The sequence below is a fragment of the Passer montanus genome, unplaced genomic scaffold (assembly GCF_014805655.1).
Source record: "Passer montanus isolate IOZ18808 unplaced genomic scaffold, ASM1480565v1 scaffold8, whole genome shotgun sequence".
NCBI lineage: Eukaryota > Metazoa > Chordata > Aves > Passeriformes > Passeridae > Passer > Passer montanus.
The window spans coordinates 7,188,004-7,208,214 of NW_024373256.1; the positions used below are offsets into that span (position 1 = coordinate 7,188,004).

General features: G+C 39.4%; 2 protein-coding genes across 5 annotated transcripts in view; one reads left to right on the forward strand and one right to left on the reverse strand.

Moving 5' to 3' along the window:
- Positions 1-2,227: 2,227 nt before the first annotated feature.
- On the reverse strand, positions 2,228-19,641 carry LOC120513046 (transmembrane protein 180-like). Of its 4 annotated transcripts, none has more exons than XM_039731994.1 (7): positions 19,324-19,641; positions 16,092-16,270; positions 14,108-14,842; positions 10,976-11,130; positions 9,432-9,515; positions 8,252-8,395; positions 2,228-3,330 (listed from the first exon to the last, which is right to left on the reverse strand). In XM_039731994.1, the coding sequence occupies exons 1-7, from the start codon at positions 19,589-19,591 to the stop codon at positions 3,201-3,203; spliced, it is 1,695 nt and encodes a 564-aa protein (XP_039587928.1). In that variant the 5' UTR covers positions 19,592-19,641; the 3' UTR covers positions 2,228-3,200. The 4 variants fall into 4 exon arrangements, with proteins under 4 accessions (XP_039587928.1, XP_039587927.1, XP_039587930.1 ...); XM_039731993.1 differs by having other exon boundaries at positions 2,228-3,333; XM_039731996.1 differs by having other exon boundaries at positions 3,201-3,333; positions 16,092-16,266; positions 18,748-19,464.
- Positions 19,642-19,768: 127 nt separating this feature from the next.
- CDR2 (cerebellar degeneration related protein 2) overlaps positions 19,769-20,211 on the forward strand; it is a 15,305-nt gene continuing 14,862 nt past the window's right edge. The window contains exon 1 of the mRNA XM_039731997.1: positions 19,769-20,013. Within this exon, the coding sequence (XP_039587931.1) occupies positions 19,935-20,013 (79 nt within the window). The 5' untranslated portion in view covers positions 19,769-19,934. The remainder of the gene's footprint in view (positions 20,014-20,211) is intronic.

Sequence of the window (20,211 nt, forward strand, 5' to 3'; positions counted from 1 at the left end):
CAGGGCAGCAGGAGACTGGGAAGGTCATTTTGTACAGGACCAGAACAGAGGCAGGCATGTAAGCTCCACAAAACATCACTTTTCCTCGCTTAAAATTAAATATGCTTTGCTGTCATTTATTCAATATTTTCACTCTATCACTGACCATATATTATGTTACTACTATATTAGACTAACATTCTTTAGTGTCTGTTGGGCAACATGCTTTTAAGTCTAGCAGACATTTCTGCTTATTGATTTTCAATAAATAAAATTCATTCCGTGTATTAAGTTCCATATTCTCAGAATTTATAGAGAAACTCTAAGAATGGGATTCAAGCATCACATTTCTCCTCCTCTGAGCTTACCACAGCATTTCATATTTTATACTATACACACACTTATAGCCTCTTTATCAGTTATGAGACTCTTTTAGACACTCTTAAATTATCCAGATTAAATTGAGGCATTTTTCCAGCAGTGGGAGTTCAAGCTCAGATACTGTTGGCTAATAAGGAGAGAAAGCAGGGAAACCAGCTGTTGTAAGACACTGAACTTTTGCCTTTGATCATCCTTTACTTGATTCACAGCCAAAACCAATCATGTAGGTTCAGCAGAAGATAACAGAGTTTAGTGGGTGACAGAGAAATGGAGAATAAGCAATGTCAGTCACAGCACAGTGCCAGCCTTCTATTCCCACAGGAACACCACCACCCAAATTTAAAGCACCCTTCCAGTTCTCTTTGGGATTGACTATTGATGCTCTAAACCACATTTCTCCAGCCCTTATAGCAAGGAAAATAGGACAGACACATGGGAGAATAGTGCATAGTAAATTTGGAAAATTATTAATATTTTACATATTAAATAATTTGAATTGTATTTCTCAGGTTTTTTTCTAAACCAGTTTATTCTACAGTTAATGTCTCCTGCCTTCAGGCTGTCTTGCTAAGGAATCTTTGATTATGTACTTTTCCTGTAAGAATTCCAGAGATGCAGCAGATTGTACAGCCTATTCAAACAGTGCATTGAGTCACATCACTACTTACTCCTTTCCTTATTTCAGCAAATTGATGGTAACTTTACCAGACATTTTCCAGAAAGAAATCATTCTGATGATTTCAATGAATTCTTGATGTAATTTTGACTCTTAAAACCACTTCTTAGATTTCCTGCTGTATAGCATGGTAGTCTTCCAGTTGTACACTATATTCTAGTAACTTAATATTAGAAATAACTAACACAGTCACCTAACAAACCCTGTTTATGGTACAATAATGTTATTTTACTGTATATGTTAAAATATATATTCTATGAAGATAGGATAAACATGGGAAATTTAGGAAATACAGAAACAATAAATGAAAAAGAGACTATTTAATGTTATTACCATTTTAAAGGAACTCTCAGGGAGAAGACTGTTTCATATAGTGAATCAAAGATTGTGTTAACTTAAATTCCTTTGACTTCTGCTCCTGCCTTTCAGACATGAAATAAATACATACAATGCAGGAAACCTTTTCAAATTCAAAACCCGAACACACAGGCTGTATCTGCTCTGGTATTTGTATTTACCTGTCCACAGAGCATTTACACAAGTGATGCTGTATGTGCATCACATAATACTGTCAGCATGCACAATGCAAATGGGCAACAGCCTCTCTGACAAGACAGATAAAAACCAGATAAGGCAACTTCAAACTTCACCACAGTGCTGGCTTCTTACACTTTAACATAAATCTTCATATTTCTATCAAAGGATTCATTTGGATTTCTAAATATTTAATGATGATCTACCTCTTTTTCATTCATCGCCTTGAAAGCACTTCACACTTCAAAAAAGGCAAGGAAATGATGTTATTTCTACTTTGAAAATGTAAAAGCTGAGACACAAATGAATGTTTTTTCAACTGTGGTATTTCAAATCTCAAACTTCTTCATTAAGTTATGCTGCTGTCCACCAAAATGCAAAACCATTTCTTACACTCCTTTTTCTTCCAAGATACCTGTCACAATAAGTGTAGAGCCTTGAAAATCAGCTTGCTCAGCCTTTTCAAACTGGGATCCACAAAATGCTCTTGTACTTTCAAGTGGCACTCCCTAAGAAAGGTGCTACTAAAACTGTGTTTGTCGAGGCAAAACAACATGCAAAAATGCAGTGATTGTATTACACTAAAGGTATTTATCAGTGCACAATTACACCATGGTCTTACCATTACAATGTGTGAAATGAAGAGAGGACTCAATGTTTCTAAATTTTGGTCAAAACCCCTTTATTTTATAAAAATCACAGGATTCATTTAAAATCTTAACTGATAAGAATTAATCAGAAATTAACTAACTTCAACTTGATGATTCAGAAATTAATTTAAATAGTCACACACCAAATGAGGTAACCAAAGTAACAGCAGTGAACAGGCAGAGCTTGGTTCAGTAACTGTGTGTGCCTGCATTTGTTCCAGAGCTGAACCCTATATCCACAGACTAATGCAGTCCTTGCCACGATGACATTCTGTATGAGGCACTAGCTTTAGGATACCTTCAAAATTATTTTCCCATTTAAAGCCAAAAAACTGCACTGACCTTCCACCAACCAGAGATTCTGAAAGCCAGTGAGGACTTACTGAGCTTTTCCCATACTGAGCAACACTGAACAGCACCTGAATCCTTTTCTTCTTTAGCCTTACACAGACTTTCACAGAGTAGTTAATTTCTCTTGGATCTTCCCTCGGTAGCTGTCAGATCTGTCTTGATACTGGCCAGCTAGACAGCATCTAAATTTTTATCTCCCTGCCATTCATGAGGGATGTCCACTGGGATCTTCCAGATTACCTTCAGAGATCTGTCATTTCATCAGTATGGCAAAATTAATCCACCAGTAGGCCTGAAAAAATACAGTTCCCTTGAATTCCAGGTGCTGGGTGGGGATCCCTTTCCCTGATCTGCCATATCCTTTCTTCAAATGAGTTAACAGGAATCATATATACCAGAAATTACTTTAAATAAAGTAATTAAGGAAAAAAACCATTAACAGAAAGCAACTGAACTAGGAAAAACTTGTGTAGGCTCAGCATTAAGGCTGAATGTGAGTCACAGTCTATAGAGACTGAATGAAACAGCTCAAACTGTGTTTCACCCTTGCAATTTTGCTTTCTCACATGAAAAACTTCCTGAACTCTCTTGTGGTTCAGCAGGAGATGCACTGACCACTGGCTCCACATTCACTGTGGAGCTGCCAGGTGGCTGCTCTGGATGGAAAAGGGAGTCCAGGTCAGGATCTGTAGGACTGCAATGCAGAGGGGAACCAGACAGACCAGGTAGAACATGGCATCATGCAGATCTAAAAATGACCTGCTGAAACAAATGAGAACACAGCTTTCAATATGAAGAGTAACTTCCATGGTCACTAAACGAGTTATTTTTAAATCATTCTCATTATAAACACATAGACATGCTATTGTACAGTCAATTCTAAGTAAAATAAATAGAAATATCTTGTGTATTTTGTAATTCTACATACAGATATGTATTATATATTGTTTTCTCTAGGTGGGAGGAATTCAGACAATTAGCACAGAAAGAGTTAATTTTAATATAACCTAAGAAATCCAGTTCACCACTTTCCTGATTATGTAATATAGAAATCAATTTAAGCAAATTTCATCCAATTACAGAACAGAGCATCCAAAAAAGATTTAGTAAAATTTGGAAGAGAAAGAAAAGTAGAAAATGGAAGCAAACATTTGAACATGAAATTAATTTATTTGAGTTGAAATCTGTGTGCTCTAATTACCCACATAGTGTGATGTCTTAGATGCTGAATGCTAGATAAAAGTAATGATAATTGCACAAAATTCAGGTGTGGTTTCAAGGGCCATTTGAAATATCATGCCTTATTTCATTTGGTTTTAAAATAAGTGATTACAAGATAATATAAGCCAGAGAAAAAATAAATGTGAAATCAACACTAGTTTTCTTTTTATGTAATGAATGCATGGTATTTCCTCATTTAAATATTCTCTAATGAAAAATAAATAAAAGCATCAGCAGATATGAATGAAGCAAGAAAATACAGGAATTAAATGAGCTCCCTTTTATGAGCAGTATGGTTTCTGACAGCTCAAAGCATGCATTTTGGCATTCATCTAGTAGGAATCATTATCTACTTGCATTCTGTTAATTATGGGATTCTAATTACTTAAATATCAGGAAAGTCAACTCAAGCTGAGAAACAGCCCCTAAGTGAACTTTCTCTCCATGAGGCAGTTTATGTTCCTTTCTAATTTTTTTCCTTAGCATTCATGGATGAGATAAGAGACTCACAGAACAGCTATGGACATGGTCCAAAAAACCTAAAATCTGTGAAAAATCCCCCAAACCTTGCGCAGCTTTCTGAATAAAACCGAAGAGCTCCTCTGAATCATGAAAAAATCAACTCATGTCTCACTCAGTTTAACAGAAAAAATGTTTGCAAGCTCCAACAAAGCCCAGATTCTGTCCTTAGTACAGACACAGGCTCCTAAATGAGCACAGTTTATCTCAAACCATGTACATGCTAATGCTACACGAGAAAACAAAAGCCCACAGGCTCACAAGTGAATCACTCAATCACTCGGGCAATTGCATTTGTGGCTGGAAATGTTCACTAGCAGGCCACTGGTCCACAGCCAATGTTTATTGGCAGTGACAATAATTTACCATTTGGAGTTGTTTACTGGCCTGTGTCCAAGTGCATTTCCAGTGCACCTCCAGCCCAGGAGCCCACGTCGTGCACAGCTCTGGCACAGCTGCCCCGGGACTGCAGGAGCAGTGCCAGCAGGGAGCCACAGACACATTCATAACCACCTAAGGATGGAACAGGGCTCAGACACAGCTAACAGGATGCTGGGGCTTGCATTTGGCCTGCTCTGCACACTAAAGAGGATTGCAGTTTTCAGTGCTAACATGATTCCATCTTTACACAAAGAACATCTGCAAAATCACTCACACTGTGCAATCCTGATTTGGTTTCAGTGGGACGATGCTGATTTAAGAAAATGATATTACCTATTGTACTGTAAAACCTTAAGTTATTGAGGGAATTATGAAAAAATATAATACACAAACAAGGAATGGGAAAACATTTCATTAAGGACTGGGATAAATCAAGAGCAGATCATGAATTTTATCACAATTACAGCTGAACAAGTAACTTCAGAAATTTCCACATCTACCCTTTTTTTTTTGCACACACAGGAATAAAACATATATTGTTTCCCCAAACAGCCCTAAAATCACTCTGAACAGAATGTCAGGTAGTTCAGTATTCAATATGAAAGCATTAACAGTTTAAAGTGCCTTCAATAAATAATGAAGAATTGCTGCCAAATAACTTCATTCTGAAGAATGAATCTGAAAAGCACTCTCAAGAGAAGCTGGTGGTAGTTGCAGTGGCTCTCCAGAAGAGGGAGGTTTTAAACTAGGCATCTTTTCCATGGCAAAGTAAAAAAAATCAAGCCAAACTAAAAAAAAAAAAAAAAAAAAAACCAAAAAAAAAACAAACCCCCAAAAAAAACCAACCCAAACCAGAACAAGTCATAAAGGGCATGCACTGCTTTGCTATGATGATGGAAGAATGGAAAAATCAGGACACTCCATTTCAAATTTTAAAGATATTAAAACCACTTTCCATGACAAAGTGCTTAACTTCTGTGCAGTAACCACACTTCCTAAGGATGTGGCACAGCGTGTGAGCAGAGGGGAAGGATCAGCCCTGCCCTGCTGCAGGACTTTGCCTAATTCCAGCCCAATCTCCAGCCTGCTGAGATCCCACAGTGGCAGTGTGACCCTCTGTGCACACAGCCCCAGCTTTGTGTCACCCCCAAACTTCCTGAGGCTCCATCCTGCCCCATCATCCTGGTCACCAGGAATGCAGCCCAGGCAGGCAATCTCCCCTGCCTTCCCCTGCCCACCAGGCAAGCCATTTAACTGCAGAAGTTTAGCAAGTTGGTCGAGCATCACTTCCCCTTGGTGGAGCCATGCTGGCTATTACTGATGATTTTATTGTCCTTACTGTGCCTGGAGCTTTCCAAGATTAGCTGCTCCATCATTGCTGCTACAGTTTAACTCTCAGTTCAAGAAAAAGTAATAATTATTAGTAAAATAAATTAATAAAAATAATTCAGAATGCAACAAATAGTGTATAGTCTGCATATTCTGCCTTGTCCCAGTAAACAACATTGCTGGAAACTCTTCAGACATATTTATTCAGGGCCCAAACATTTTTTTAATGCAGAATAAGGGTCCTCTGTGCTATCTTCACAATTCACTGCCACTACACCTAATAAAGCACATGCTTTCCAAAGCACTTAATAGATATTGCCAGCTTTGGAGAAGGAGGAAGGACAGAGCTGAGATTATATTGGCATGGGTCATAATACTTCATTTTATACAATTCACATGTGTGAAAAGCTTTCTTTTCCCCAAAACAGTTTGGGTGTCTTTTAAACAATCTCTAATATTTAATTTCTGTTTGTCCTCAAACAACTTTGTCCTGGGGCAAGAGTATTTTAACTGTCTGCCTATGGCTGAAATATGAGATCAGCAAATAGGTTTTTTATATATATATATATATAAGTAATTTTAGCTCAGTCAATGGTCTGAGAACAGTGCCAAGGGCAAACTGACTCCCTAGAAACAACTTTGATCTTTCTGGTCTTCATGGATTGTGTATCAACCCTGTACCCCAATTTGCAAGCAAAGGAAAACCCATTCACACACTACATATACAGGAAACACAGGCAAACTGCTTCATATTTAAGAAATTATTTTTGAAAGGATGGGCAAGAGAAACATATTTCAGGTGCTCTGATTCACTAATCACAGCTTTGTATGTTTTATGCTATTCCTGGCCCTAGTGAAATAAATAAGATTTCAGCATGACTCAAGTGAAAACACAGGATTTATAGACTGAGCATTCCAAGTATTTCAACCTCTATATCATAAATTTATTGTTGCTATAGTCCAGGGGCTATTTACCAGGCAAAAAAGATTTATGACTTCTGTGATTTAAAATCCATCCACAAAGGGATCATTTCTCTGATTGAAAGGGATCAGAACTGCAGTTTTTATGTTTCAAATCTGAATTTCCCTGAATCATCAAGATGAATATATTCAGCCCTCTCACATCCACATCCAGTTCTTCTGCAAAAATCACTCATCTTATTTGACATTATAATGAAGTTCATGTCCTCCTCACATCATCTCACTGGCTATCTACAGAATGCATTAAAATAAGCTGTTCTCAACTTAAGCTGCCTTTGCTTCTGTCTGGATGCTTTTCTGAAGAGCACCTGTTGTTCTTTTATGTCATGCTTGTCCTCATAGATTTTTTTAGAAAATTCCTCAAATATGGAATGTTCTCCTAACCTTAGGTGACACACAACCAGACCTCTCTCCCTCAGGAGCTATAAAGTTCATATAAAATTGTGTTTATCTGTTCCTTTAGGTTTTTACTGAAAGTTTAGGAGAGCTATGTACCTCCCAGGATATTCATGTTGTTTCCTCAAGTAAATCCTACTCAGGACTGAATTTTCCATTTAGCCCTGACTTCAGTTATTCCTTATGTTGCCACTTCCTCCTGATGGTCATAAATGCAGCCTGTGACCCTTTCAGTGTGGTTATTCCCTGTTCATTTATTTTTATAAAAGCCCACACATGTCCAACTAACCAGCAACCACAGCTTTATGCTGTATTAAGGTCTCCAGGGACTGAAATGCAAGCATTAGCATTAGAATGGTAAGGAGTACTGGAGCCAAAATGATACACTCTTACTCGAGGAAAAGTCTCTCCCTCCAGTGATTGTACTGCTTTCTCTCTCAAAAAAAATTTGATTAACATTTCATATTATATATTTAACATTTTATATTATATATTTAAGGAAGTGGTTTATGAGGTAAACAAAATTCAGATGTCAGGACAACATGTATCTTAATTTGAGCCATTAGGTGATCTCAAACATTTTCTTCCTTTATTGCAAAAAGCCAGGGGATGAAAGGTATCCTTTGCTTTTCAAAATTAGGTAGATATCCTCAAGTATATTGTTTAATAAATTATTTACTCTTTAACAAACATTTGTACTTCTACACAGACAAAAACAACTGATAAGTATTTTAAAATGTTTATGTTTTTGAAGTGCATTTGATGCAAACAAATTCCTGATCAATTTTATTTTTAGATTACAGGAGTATTTCACGTTATTTTCTAAGATTTAAAGTATCTCTTTTGAACTCACCTTATATCAGGACGACCAGGTACATTATTCAGGTTATAATATCCATAATGATTTAGTATTGTAACCACAACCATTGGAGCCAAAGATTGGGCAGGCTTGGTAAATAAAGCATTGGTACCAAAAACCATAGAGGAAAGTGGCAATCTAAAATATTTGGGGAAAAAACAAATTATTGCACAGCACAAACTTATTAGTGTATTAATTACAACTGTGATTTTAAAAAGCTTGAAATCCTGTTAATATGCAAATGATAAGTGTCATGATCCTTGGATTTATCTAGTTCACACATTATAGCAAACAGATCTACTCTCATAATGAAATTTAAAATTTTTTGGAAATTAAAAGTTACAAACCTCTATGGGCTGTGTGTATGAGTATATATATATAAAAATACATATACACACATATATACATAGACACAGCTTGGCCCTAATTCTGAAGTGACTCTACTTAAATTCAACTTTGTGCACTTTGAGTAATTATTGAAGTTAGGTTAGACTGAACAGTGCATGGAGAATTAATTACAACTGAAGATTTTGCATGCACAGGCCAGAAAATGAGGCATTTTTTTTTCCCATGAAAGCAACAGATCTTGCATTTGAGGGGCAAGTTCTTTAACAGGAGCCAATCTACACTTACATAACAATTGATTGAACCAACAGGAAGTTATGTGCACTTTGATAAAAATCCAAAAGATCAGTGAGCTGCAATATGCTGTTCTGCAGCAGGTTTTATCACTTTTATTTCAGGGAGATAAAGGAACCAGTTAGACTTTGAAACCTGCATTTCACCTGGCATAGGCAAAGCTTTCTTAACACCTTTTCCATCTTGGAAAGCCTCATTCAGAAAATTCCATACATGATTATAGATGTACCTGGTTACAAAGTAATTCACTTGAAGCTAGCAAAAGTAAAGCCACACAAATTGGAAGGACTTGGCTTATATTATAGTATGAGAAAAAAGAGAAATGACCTAATAATCTGTTTAAATGACTCTACTGAAGTAACTGCAGGAAACTTTACTCAAGTTCTGATCTTCATGTTATGTTACACTGCTTTCACAAAAAGCACCTCTGTATCAAGGATCCCAGATCATTTGCTGTCTTTACTTTGACATAATTTATTACCAAAGAGTAACAAGGCAAACAGCATGTTCAAAAAAACTGTAATGACTGACATACCTCCTCTTGTGCTTTATTAAATCTGCATCAACAATATCTGCCAAAGGCAAATTGAACAAGCTAAATGAAGCTTGCACAATTACCCTAAAGAAAAACAAAATATTGAAGATGTTCACAGTGCTTATATTCACTTTATAACGAAATTGTAACTGACATTCAAACACACCAACACAGATATTCTGCAAACACACAAAGCTGAGATGTTCCTTAAAACACGAAAGCATTACCAGATCTGTTCTTAGTTGAGAATTAGAAATCAATATGCAAACCTACAAGTGGGGGGTTTTCTTCTTTTTTTCCTGGACATTGGTGTAAAAGGTTATGAACACTCTGACAATAAATTTAACATTATCAGTAAATGTCATTTTAAATGATCAGGACAAAAGAAACACCACAGAAAAAGGGGAAATTGAAAATTTGCTCTTGAAGTCTGGAAAAGACCATGTGGAAGATAAACTTCAAGGTGGAAGAATTAGAATAGAAAGAATAGTTTACATGCATTCCTAGATCTGTATTTACAGTGTATGTAGATGTATACAGATATGCACAGACACACAGAAACACAAACATACAAAACTGATTGTTAACAAATAGCCAAATGAAACAATAAACTAAAATATTACAATTGCTGTGTCATTAAATTTGGGGTAGGATGAGGTTTTACTAACAAGGTAGTTTGAACAACTAGCTCTTTAAATATACAGTCTTTAGGTACCTCAGAATTTTTTCTTGGAGAAATCAAAGCACATCTTCATCATTTAAAACATGCAGATAACAAAATTCAATTTACTGTTCACACAATTCAGTGTTAGAGTAGCCCACGACTGCAATACTGAAAATAAGAAAGAAAATGGGGTGGGGAGGGAAAGATGAAGAAAAAGGGGAAAGGAAAGAACATGGAGAAAGACAACAATGAAAGAGAACATGAAGAAATAAAAACAAACAGCTGTAACAGTATTCTGATACAAACAGCTCTTTATCTTGAAATAAGGTTTTCCATGTATCATTATGTATTTATGTGAAAATACTCCAGCTTGGCATCTTACCACTGAGCACCAGAGGGAATGGGCTCAGTGCTGTTTAACAGACACCTGAGTTAGCCCTGTCTGCCTGCAGTGCAGCACACAAGTGTTCCTGCAACACAGGGGGAGGTCTGGGCTTTCCTAGCAAACAGTCCCTGGGGAGAGAGACTCTTTTCTCTGCTGAGCTCTTCCCTGTCTGTGGAAAACATGAGATTCTCCTCCCTTGCATCTCAGGTTGAAGTGACTGGAGGCATGTGCCTGCAAACCATAATTGCTGTTTTGCATTTTAGACTGTTTTTATTTCAAGCAGAAAATAAAAGCTGAAACAAAATAAAATGAAAGCCAGAAAAAAATAAAAGAAAAGAAAAGAAAAGCTGTAACTGGAGTTTCAACTTTTCTGGTAAGTGAAACAGAATGAAAACCATGAAAGCAGAGGCAGAATCTTCATGGTAATAAAAACAAGTATCTACTCTATCAGAAGTATTTCAGCTGTGTCTATGGACAGGGGATGGATTTACTCACATGTTTGTTGTGACATAAAATGCCAGCAGATAATAGTGTTCTTGCCCTAGAAGACACATGACAGCAGCAGCTACTCCTTCATAGTAAAAGGAAAACAAGATGATTCTGTAATAACCAAACTTCTTCAACGAAGCATGACTGAGAAGAACAAGGCACTGAAAAGATAATTCATACACATATAGGATGAAAAGGTACAGTACAGTGTCTCAGCCTCAGGAGAGCTATAAAACACAGACCTGACATAATTAATACCCTTTAAAGAAAAGAAAAACCAAACAATGATCCTTTCTAAGAAGGTATATTCAACAAAATAAAAAAAAAAACCCAGAAACTGAACAAAGACAATTCTCTACTGGCTCATTCTATGCCACTTCTACTGGGTACAGCATCCTTTCACTCAAAAACTAGCCACTGAGAACTGCAATATCCTGAGGGAAACAGTTCCCCAGAATGCCTAACTATTATTTAATAGTTTTTATATTATATATTATTTAATGCCATGATCTTTACTTCTGACATCCCTTAAAGTATTACCTTTGCAGTATGGTAACTGTAAATCAAGCATCTTGCCATGTAACTGCTGAAAATATGTATTTCCAGCAATTGCTTTTTCATTAACATTACTATTTTCATTGACATTTATAGAAATCAAGCATGATTTTTAAGTTGTCAAAGCAAGCTCACCAGGACAGCTTTGACTAAGCAAGTTAGAGGCTTTACTAGCAAGCAGAGAAATGCAGAGGCCAGTGCTTGTCATGGCTGAGTTTTAATTTTGCCACTCTTGGCAAGGAGTAGATTCTGAGAATCTAGTGACTGGTTAACTCAATATTAATTTATTAAGTGCTGAAAATTATATTAAGTGCTGATTATAGTATGAACAAAATTTAAGTTCTTCATTGTTCCTCACTTTTCAGTTTCAATAGGGCATTCTGCAATGAATTATGTTATTTTTATTATATGGGCCTTTGTCACCATCTACATGTACATGGTCCTCATCTCTGTCACAAATATACACAAAAGATCTGTGGATCTGTATAAAGATCCACATTTTCTCCTTTCTTGTGTGTTACAGAGATGAACTGTGTAATATTCACATGAAGAACAGGAAAGAATTTCCCTTGTACAATTGTTCCCACACTGAACTGCTTTAACATGACAAATAAAAGCAGGATGCTACGGTCAGACAAAGATTACCATGGCAAATGCTATTGTACAAAAAGCTCAAGATTTCTACTTGATCAGGGAGGTAAAACAAATCTGGAAAGGTGGTATAAGAAAAATAGCTTGTTATAAGAAATTTAAAACATACTCCTCCCCCTGGCTGTTTTCAGGGATTTTGCTGAAAAGTGCCTCCACTAGAAATACTCAGGGATCATGTAATGCCTGCTATTGTAAACACCATGTTCCTGTCTCTCTGTAATTGCAAAATAACCCTGTCTCAGGAAGTACTTATGACTGAGAAAATTCCTCACTACTTGCACGTCTTTAAGACTGTGTGTTTGTAAAGAAAATACTAACAATGATGCAAATTCAAAGTTGTTTGTCTGTGTTACAGCAACATTTTCCTTGTGGGCAGGTTGTGTTCCTCACATCCACTACTAGAAGGAACCTAAGTCAGAAGCTGAATTCTAGTACAGGCCACTGAAGCAGAGCTCCTAAAAAGGAGCTTTATTTATAAGGGTTGGGTGTTTTTCCAGTAAGTGAAGTTCAGGACATTGCCATCAGAGAATTCTCTTATTGTATCTTGAGCTCAAAGGGACAAAACCTGAGAAAAATAAGGTCACAGCAAACCCTCTACGGTTCAGTGACCTTCTAGACAAAGAGTCTCTGGGGAGCAGAGAGGGATGAATTTTCTGAAAGATTGTTCTTTTCACACTGTCACACTGATTTTACCAATAAAAGTGATTGTTATATATCAAGTGTAAAATTATTTAAGCTTTCCTAACTTCTGTAGCTTCTAATTTATTTCCAAAGTTCATTACCTAACTGTCTGAGGTACAGGGGAAAACCCCAAAACTATTAAAGCCGTGATAAGGACAAAAGTTAAAATTATAGATAGTTATAGAACAGAAGGTATGTTCAGGATCTGTATGTTTTATAGGCAAAAGCCCAAATGGGAACTGAAATTGAGCTGTGAATTCCAATTGCATTTTCATTTCTCTTCTTATACATATTACTTATCAAAACTCATTACAATTTAATGAATGTAACAGCCTGATTTAAAAAAAATTCTGAACACCATCAGCACCTATGATGTCAGGATACTCCTATTTTGAGTACCCTAACTTTCATCATCCAACAGGGAAACACGGAGAAAGTTTTTAAAGTTCTAGAGAAAGAAGTTAGAAGGCAATGAACAGAGGAATGTTTTATTTACTGCAGACAAGTATGGTCTATGGAATATTCTATTCTATGGAATATACTTTTGCTGCTTGTTTTCACACATTACCCTTTTGGGCTCTCTTTCTCTTTTCAGTTCCTTATTCCTCCCCTCATCCCTGACTGGGCTCTTAAAAGTATGTCTCTCTTCCCCATAAATACTGCTGACCAAGAGACCAATCAACAAAACAAATGGGAGTGTATTATTCTTCAAAAGCAGCTATTTAGAGATTTGTTTGGTTTCCATGACTGAGATACTACATATTTTAACAATGCCTTTCATACTTTATAATTTTTTTCTGGTATTTTGAGCATTTTATTTCAGAAACTTCCTGAAGAAGAGCTTAGTCTTTCATTTGTAATACACAGCATTGGAAAACAGAACAAATCCAAAAAATAATTCAGAATTCTATAGATTTTGCTTTAGAAATGCTTGATCTTGGCCATGTTTTTCATTCCTTCATGCTTAGGTATGATAAGTGCTGGAGGATACAAAACATTCATTCCTTGCCTACTCAAGTCTCACATTGGTTTAAACACATGTTCCACCAGCCTGTCTGCTCTCTCTACCTCTTACACTTGATCAGCCTGCACTGAGGTACTTTCTTCTTCTAGAGCACTGGGGAGTGAGATTTAGTACTCATTTTGGAAAGTGCCTTATGCCAAATACAGCATTTTTCAAGCATTCAATGGATACTGTGAACTACTAAAACACCAGGTTTTCATATTCAGAAATAAAATATGACTGCCTACCTGAGGACAAATAAAACCTGCTCCATACATGATACTTCTTACTGAGGAAGAAAGGACATCCTTAGGAATAAGATTATCCGCAAAGATCATCATAAAATTGTTGTAGAAGGCTAGGTGGAAGACTTGAAAGAAGTTCATTGTTACAAAACACAGGAAGTTCTTCTCTGTCATGATCTGTTTGGTCAATGAAACTACTGAGGCCAGGGAGAAAGCTCCATCACTGTTTTCCAGATTAGCATCTTCTGTATGAACATCCCTCTGCTCATACTGACTTGTGCTGTATTTACCTGTACAACACATACACGCTGTGGCCAGCGCTGCGACCAGAACAGCGAACGCCTGAAAATAAGCAAAATTTTCCATATTATCCGAAACCAGCCCGCAGAACAGAACGCTGCTGGAGCCCAGCAGCGTGGCCACCTGGCTGTACTGGATGAGCCTGAGCCTGCTGTCGTGCCTGCTGCAGCTCTCGGCGAAGAGCGCGCACTGCGCCAGCAGCACGAAGGTCAGCAGGCCGTCGAAGGCGCAGAGCGCGACGGCGAGGTGCAGGCCGCAGAGCCAGTCGCCCTCCTGGTAGTGCCTCCAGGGGAACCACGGCAGCAGGAAGGCCAGGCCGTACAGAGGGGCTCCGTACAAGATGGAGAACTGGCGCCTGGCGCAGCACTTCAGCCGCGAGTTGTCTTGAAAGTAGCCGAAAAGGGGATCGTTGATGGCGTTCCAGACCATGAACACGACCTGCCGCGAGCAAGGGGATCTGTCACTACTGGCATTCTTCTACAGAGATTATGCAAACACAGCATATTTATTTAAAAGAAACTTCAGTTCTGACAATAAATAAATACATAGTGTCACCATGATATTTTCTGAAAAATCCTTTGCTAGGGTTTTTCTCCCAGCTGAGAAACCTCAGAAAATAAATGTAAACAATTATCTATTGTTTACGTAGATAACTAACATTATCTAACTATCTGATGGCTGGGGAATGTGGTCTGGACATTGTTTACCAACAGGTGCATCTTAGACTGGTCCATGTGGATTGTTTTTACTTTATGAACAATCACAGCCACCTACCTGTGTTGAGGCTGTGAGCAGTCACAGGATTCTGTAACTCATTCCCTGCCTTTTCTTTCTAGCCTTCGGATGGATCTTTTCTCTGTATTCTTTTCAGTACAGTTTTAGTATAGCATTTTAATATAATATAATATCGCAATATAATAAATCAGCCTTCTGAAACATGGAGTCAAGATTCTCATCTCTCTCCTCGTCCTGGGACCCTCAAACACAACCATAACATAGAAAAGCTACTCAGAGTAGAACAGGTCTTAGAGTCTTAGTACAGCTACTTAGGTCTTAGTAACAGCCACTGAGAGTCAAAACAGACTCTAAAACAAATTCTTGTGGGTATTCATAGGTTTATAGAAATTTTGAAAAAATAAGATTGAGGAAGTAGTTAGGTGACCAACGACATGTGAAAGAAACTGTCTCTAAGACTCCACTCTTTCAAAACCTTATATATCTGGGCTGTCATCCTGCAAAGCTCAGATATTATTCTCACAGTAAGTTAATTCAAAACATGAGCTGGCCCATTACTTTCAGGAGACCATTTACAATGTGAGTTACTCACATGGATAATGACTTGCAGGATAAATGCAGTATTTAAGTACTTAAACAGTTCATAGGAAAGCACTAATGTCAAACTTATCTATGGAGCTGAGGTACAAAATCAGTTTAGAAAATTACTTCAAGCTATCAAATGTAAAAATCTTTTCAGCAATTAAGTCTGGTGATTTTTATTCTACAGACTGCAAATGATCTGCTTTATGTGTAAGTTCTATTGCTTATGGATTAAGTAAAGTAAAAGATAATTTACAGTTAATTAATTGCAATGATTCCAAAATTAATCTGTCATTAAAAGGATCACTTTGTTGCAATAACACTGACGCATAGCACAACACGGTAATCAAAATATCCCATTGTACAGTACCTGTGCTACATGAAATCCTGTTTCTGAAATTTTGTATTGGTTTAGGAAGAGCTTAACGTAGTAGAAATTAAAAATGCTGTTCATCATTCCAGCACCTAAGGTAGTCATAGAATATGCCAGTGCATTAGCATGAATTCCCCAGAGAATCTTCATCTTCCAAGAGCACAGCTCTCTTCTTCCTCAAGTTACAAAAGAGAATTACAACAATTAGTAGAATAATTTTCCAAATTAAAATAACATGGGGGATTTGCTTGTTTCAGAGGTGCAGAAAGGTACTATTGGAGGAAAATGTTCCCATTCTTCCTTTTTATAAAAATCAGAAACACATTTTACTGAGTGATAAGACACTGAGCCCAAAATACTAAGTTATTAGGTGACATTTCTAAGTATAATCAGTACTTAAAAGTCAATGGAACAAGTAGACAAAAATTTGAAAGAAACCCTTCCAAAACTGATGTACAGACTCCACTCAAAAACCTGCTGTTGCAAACACTCAATTGGTGTAGAGTTCAAAGTAATTGCATACATTTTAGATCTTTCTTGCTAGCTGTATATTCTTAAAATTATGGACTGTGTTGGAATGAAGTGACTCAACCTCTCATGTATTCCAATGCTATGAATGTCAAATGCAGCATGCACGTAGATGAGTATTTCTTTCAAAACAAATACCAAGTTTTGCCCTTCTGTTTTAAAATACTAATTGTTAAGAAGTCATGGAAACAATATTTTCACCTAATAAACCATAAAACAATTTAAACAAAACACCTTTAAATTAACATTTTCATGGTATAGAAGGGTGCATGTAAATAAAATGTAGCAAGCAGCACACACACCATTTATCTATGCCCAAATAGCAGAGATTCAGCCCAAGAACACAGATTTCTTTAATCTACCATTCAGATATTCAGCCAACAACTTTTTAAGATGCTGATCTTTTCCATCAATTATCTTAGCATGTTTGGTGTAAACTATGCCATGAAAGGAGCCAGCTCCAGGGAACCTCTACCTTTTAAAGCTGTTTAATAGCTACCTAAAATTAGCCCTTGACCATACTTGATTCTATAAGCCCAATACATAATTACTCCCAGGTACCTGTTTTTTTAACTGAGGCTTTATTCATTTTTACGTCTGTTGGAGGCAGCTGTCTGCTACCTCAAGTTCAAATTTCAGCCTTCCTATGCAGAGCTTTACAACCTGCTTTATGCCAATAGCTCACACGTTGCTCCTCTGCATATTAACAATTTTACCGTAAATGCAATTTTCACATGTCCATCAAAACACCTACTTTGAATATCTGCTTGATCAGCAGCTCTATAAGCAGCTCCCTGAACTCCTCATAAAAATAACCATGGCAGAAACAGGAAATGAAAGCCAAGGCTCTTTCCAGCCTTCCTGTGCTTTACAGGAGGCTGAGGAGAGGCTGCTGTGCAGGAAGGGAGGAACTTCCCAATCACCAGGCAAGGAGCACACAAAAGCCACAAAGCAGGTGGGACTGGGGAAGATGGAGCAGGCAGTTCCTCCATCCCCCAGCATGGGAAACAAACTCTTCAAGAGCAAATAAAGTGTGGATGCACTTCTGCATATGATGCTGTGGTATGAAATATGATGCAAAGAGGAGGTAACTTCATTTCATAGCTAAGAAAAAAGTCAAGCTGACAAACAACTGGAACCCTAGGATTTGTTTTATTAAAGCCAATTTATTTCTGAGAATATGACTGATTTTTTAAACTATTTGAAAATGACCATGATGTGTACCTTCAAACTTCTTTTTCTACACCTGTTAAGACAATACCATTTTCAAGGGATAAAATTTTTGCATCTTTGCAGCAAGTTTGGTTTCACAATCTTTTACTGAGAAACCTAAAATGAAGGAAAAGGTTATGAAAAAGATGTACAATTGAAATGTTTATTTTTAAAAATAAGTTTGATATTAATATGAAAGTCATTACAATGAGTATGTTATTGGCAAGTGTCACATTTGCTCTTTAGAGCCTTCATAAATATACTTAATGAAATTATTTATATAGTGGATATTAGGGCTTTTGGAAAGGCAGACATTTCACCTCTATTTCTACCTGGAGCACCCTGCACAGGTTTTCCAAATGGAGAATTGGGAAACTTTACTTTCCTTCAAATTTCACAAGTACTAAGAATAAAAGTGCTTCACACTAACATTACTGGCAGTAATTTCTGAATTGTTTGGCTTGATTCCTTCTGACAGAAATAAAAAATGGTTCTCTCAGAAATTCTGAAAGATATTTGAAATTTCTTCAACAAAAATCTTCTAACAATGCACAAACTGGTCTCTAGTACCATGAGTAATTGTACTATGCAGGATCTGACACAACTCTACCCTAATTGGTACATCTAGTCATGCACCTTGTTCATGAAATAGGTTCAATTAGAAGTTGAGGTACCACACTTCCTTCCCCAGATGTTCCCTTTAATAGCACTACAATGAAATCATGCATGAGCATCCCCTCCCTCTTCTTAATAGTCAGCCTTTATATTGAGCAGGTTAAAGCGCTGGTGAACATTTTGTGACTCACAGAAGGCAGATCGGTTTCAGAAATTTCTAGTGGTTACAGCTGTCTTAATAACTCAGAGGCCGAAAAGAACAAGCTGTTCGGGCCAGTGAGATGTACTCTGACACTACCTGCGTTTCTCCCACAGCAGGATGACAACGGCTAAAAGAAATTAGAGCAAGAGTCTAAAGAAGAAAAGTGGATTCCGAGAGATAACAGCAAACGTTGCCTGAGGCGCACTGGGTGCCATCCTGCTCTGCCGCTCTGGGTCCCAAACCGCTGTGCAATGCTCACAGCCCTGACAGACTGGTCGGACACACGCATCTTCCTCATCCTTCTGACGTGACTGCACCACACCAAGCCGGGAACCAGAATAAACGCTCTGCCAGTCCCGAGGGTGGCACTGAGGGGAGACTCGGGGTGCTCACAGAGCCAGCCGGGCCGTGGCACCGGCCGAGCCCGCTGCGAGCGCTGAGGGCCGGGGCGCGGGGCTCGCAGGACGGCACCTTTGGAAGGGCTCGCCTGCTAACAATAGGGAAGTTACGCTCGTTTTCCTCAGCACGTCCCTGGCCAGGAAACACGGCTCCCTCCGCTTTGTGCGGTGAAGAGGCGAGAGCGAGGTGCGGGGACGGAGCCAGCCCTTCTCGGACCGCGGGCTCCCCGCTCCGCCCTGCCCTCCCGCACTCCGGCGGAGAGGCGGCCCGCACCTGAACGCCACGCCGGGCCCCTCCTCAGGGCTCTTTCCTCAGCGCTCCCAACACAGGGCAACAACGAGCCCCGGCTTTCCCTACGCCAAGTCGCACTGTCCCACCCCGGCCTGCGCCAGCTCTCCTCCGCCACAAGCCGCAGCCGGCATCCCTCAGCGCCGGCGACCACCGCCCCTTGCAGCGGCACCGACCCACCTCGGCTGACGGGAGGCTGCGCACCGCGGGGCGGGGCGCGGCTGCCTCGAGCCCGCCCTCTCTTCGCTCTCATTGGTCATTTGATATGAATTCGCCTTATGATTGGTGTATCCTCCTTTCGATCTGTGCGGCGGGCGGCTCGCCATTGGCCGCCTGCCGGCGAGGCGAGGCGAGGGTGCTGTGTTTGAATCGCGGGAGGCGGGGGGCGGGCGGCGGCAGCAGCAGCTGCCACGTTGCCGCCGGCGCAGCCCGGCCAGAAGGGGGAGAGGTTCGGCAAAGTCCGGAACCGCTCGGCAATGGCCGGAGGCGGCTGCTGAGGCGGGGAGCGGCTGCCGACGCGCTCTGCCCCGTTCGGCGCAGGGGGCATCGTGGGGTGGGCGCCGCCGGCTCAGCCGCCCGTGAGGGGAAGGGGCGCGATGCTGGCCGACAGCCTGGTGGAGGAGTTCGAAATCCGCGAGGATGAGCCCTGGTACGACCAGCAGGACCTGCAGCAAGGTGAGCCGGGGCGGCGGCGGGGGGCGTGCGAGGGAGGGCGTGTAGCGAGCCGGGTGTGTGAGGGCAGGGGCCGCGTTGAGCGGGGCGGCTGAGGCAAGGCGCTGCGGGGGACCGCCGGGCGCGGGTGTGTGAGGGCAGGGGCTGCGCGGAGGGCGGCGTGGGAGCGAAGGGGCCGCGGCGGGGCGGGGGCCGGGCGGG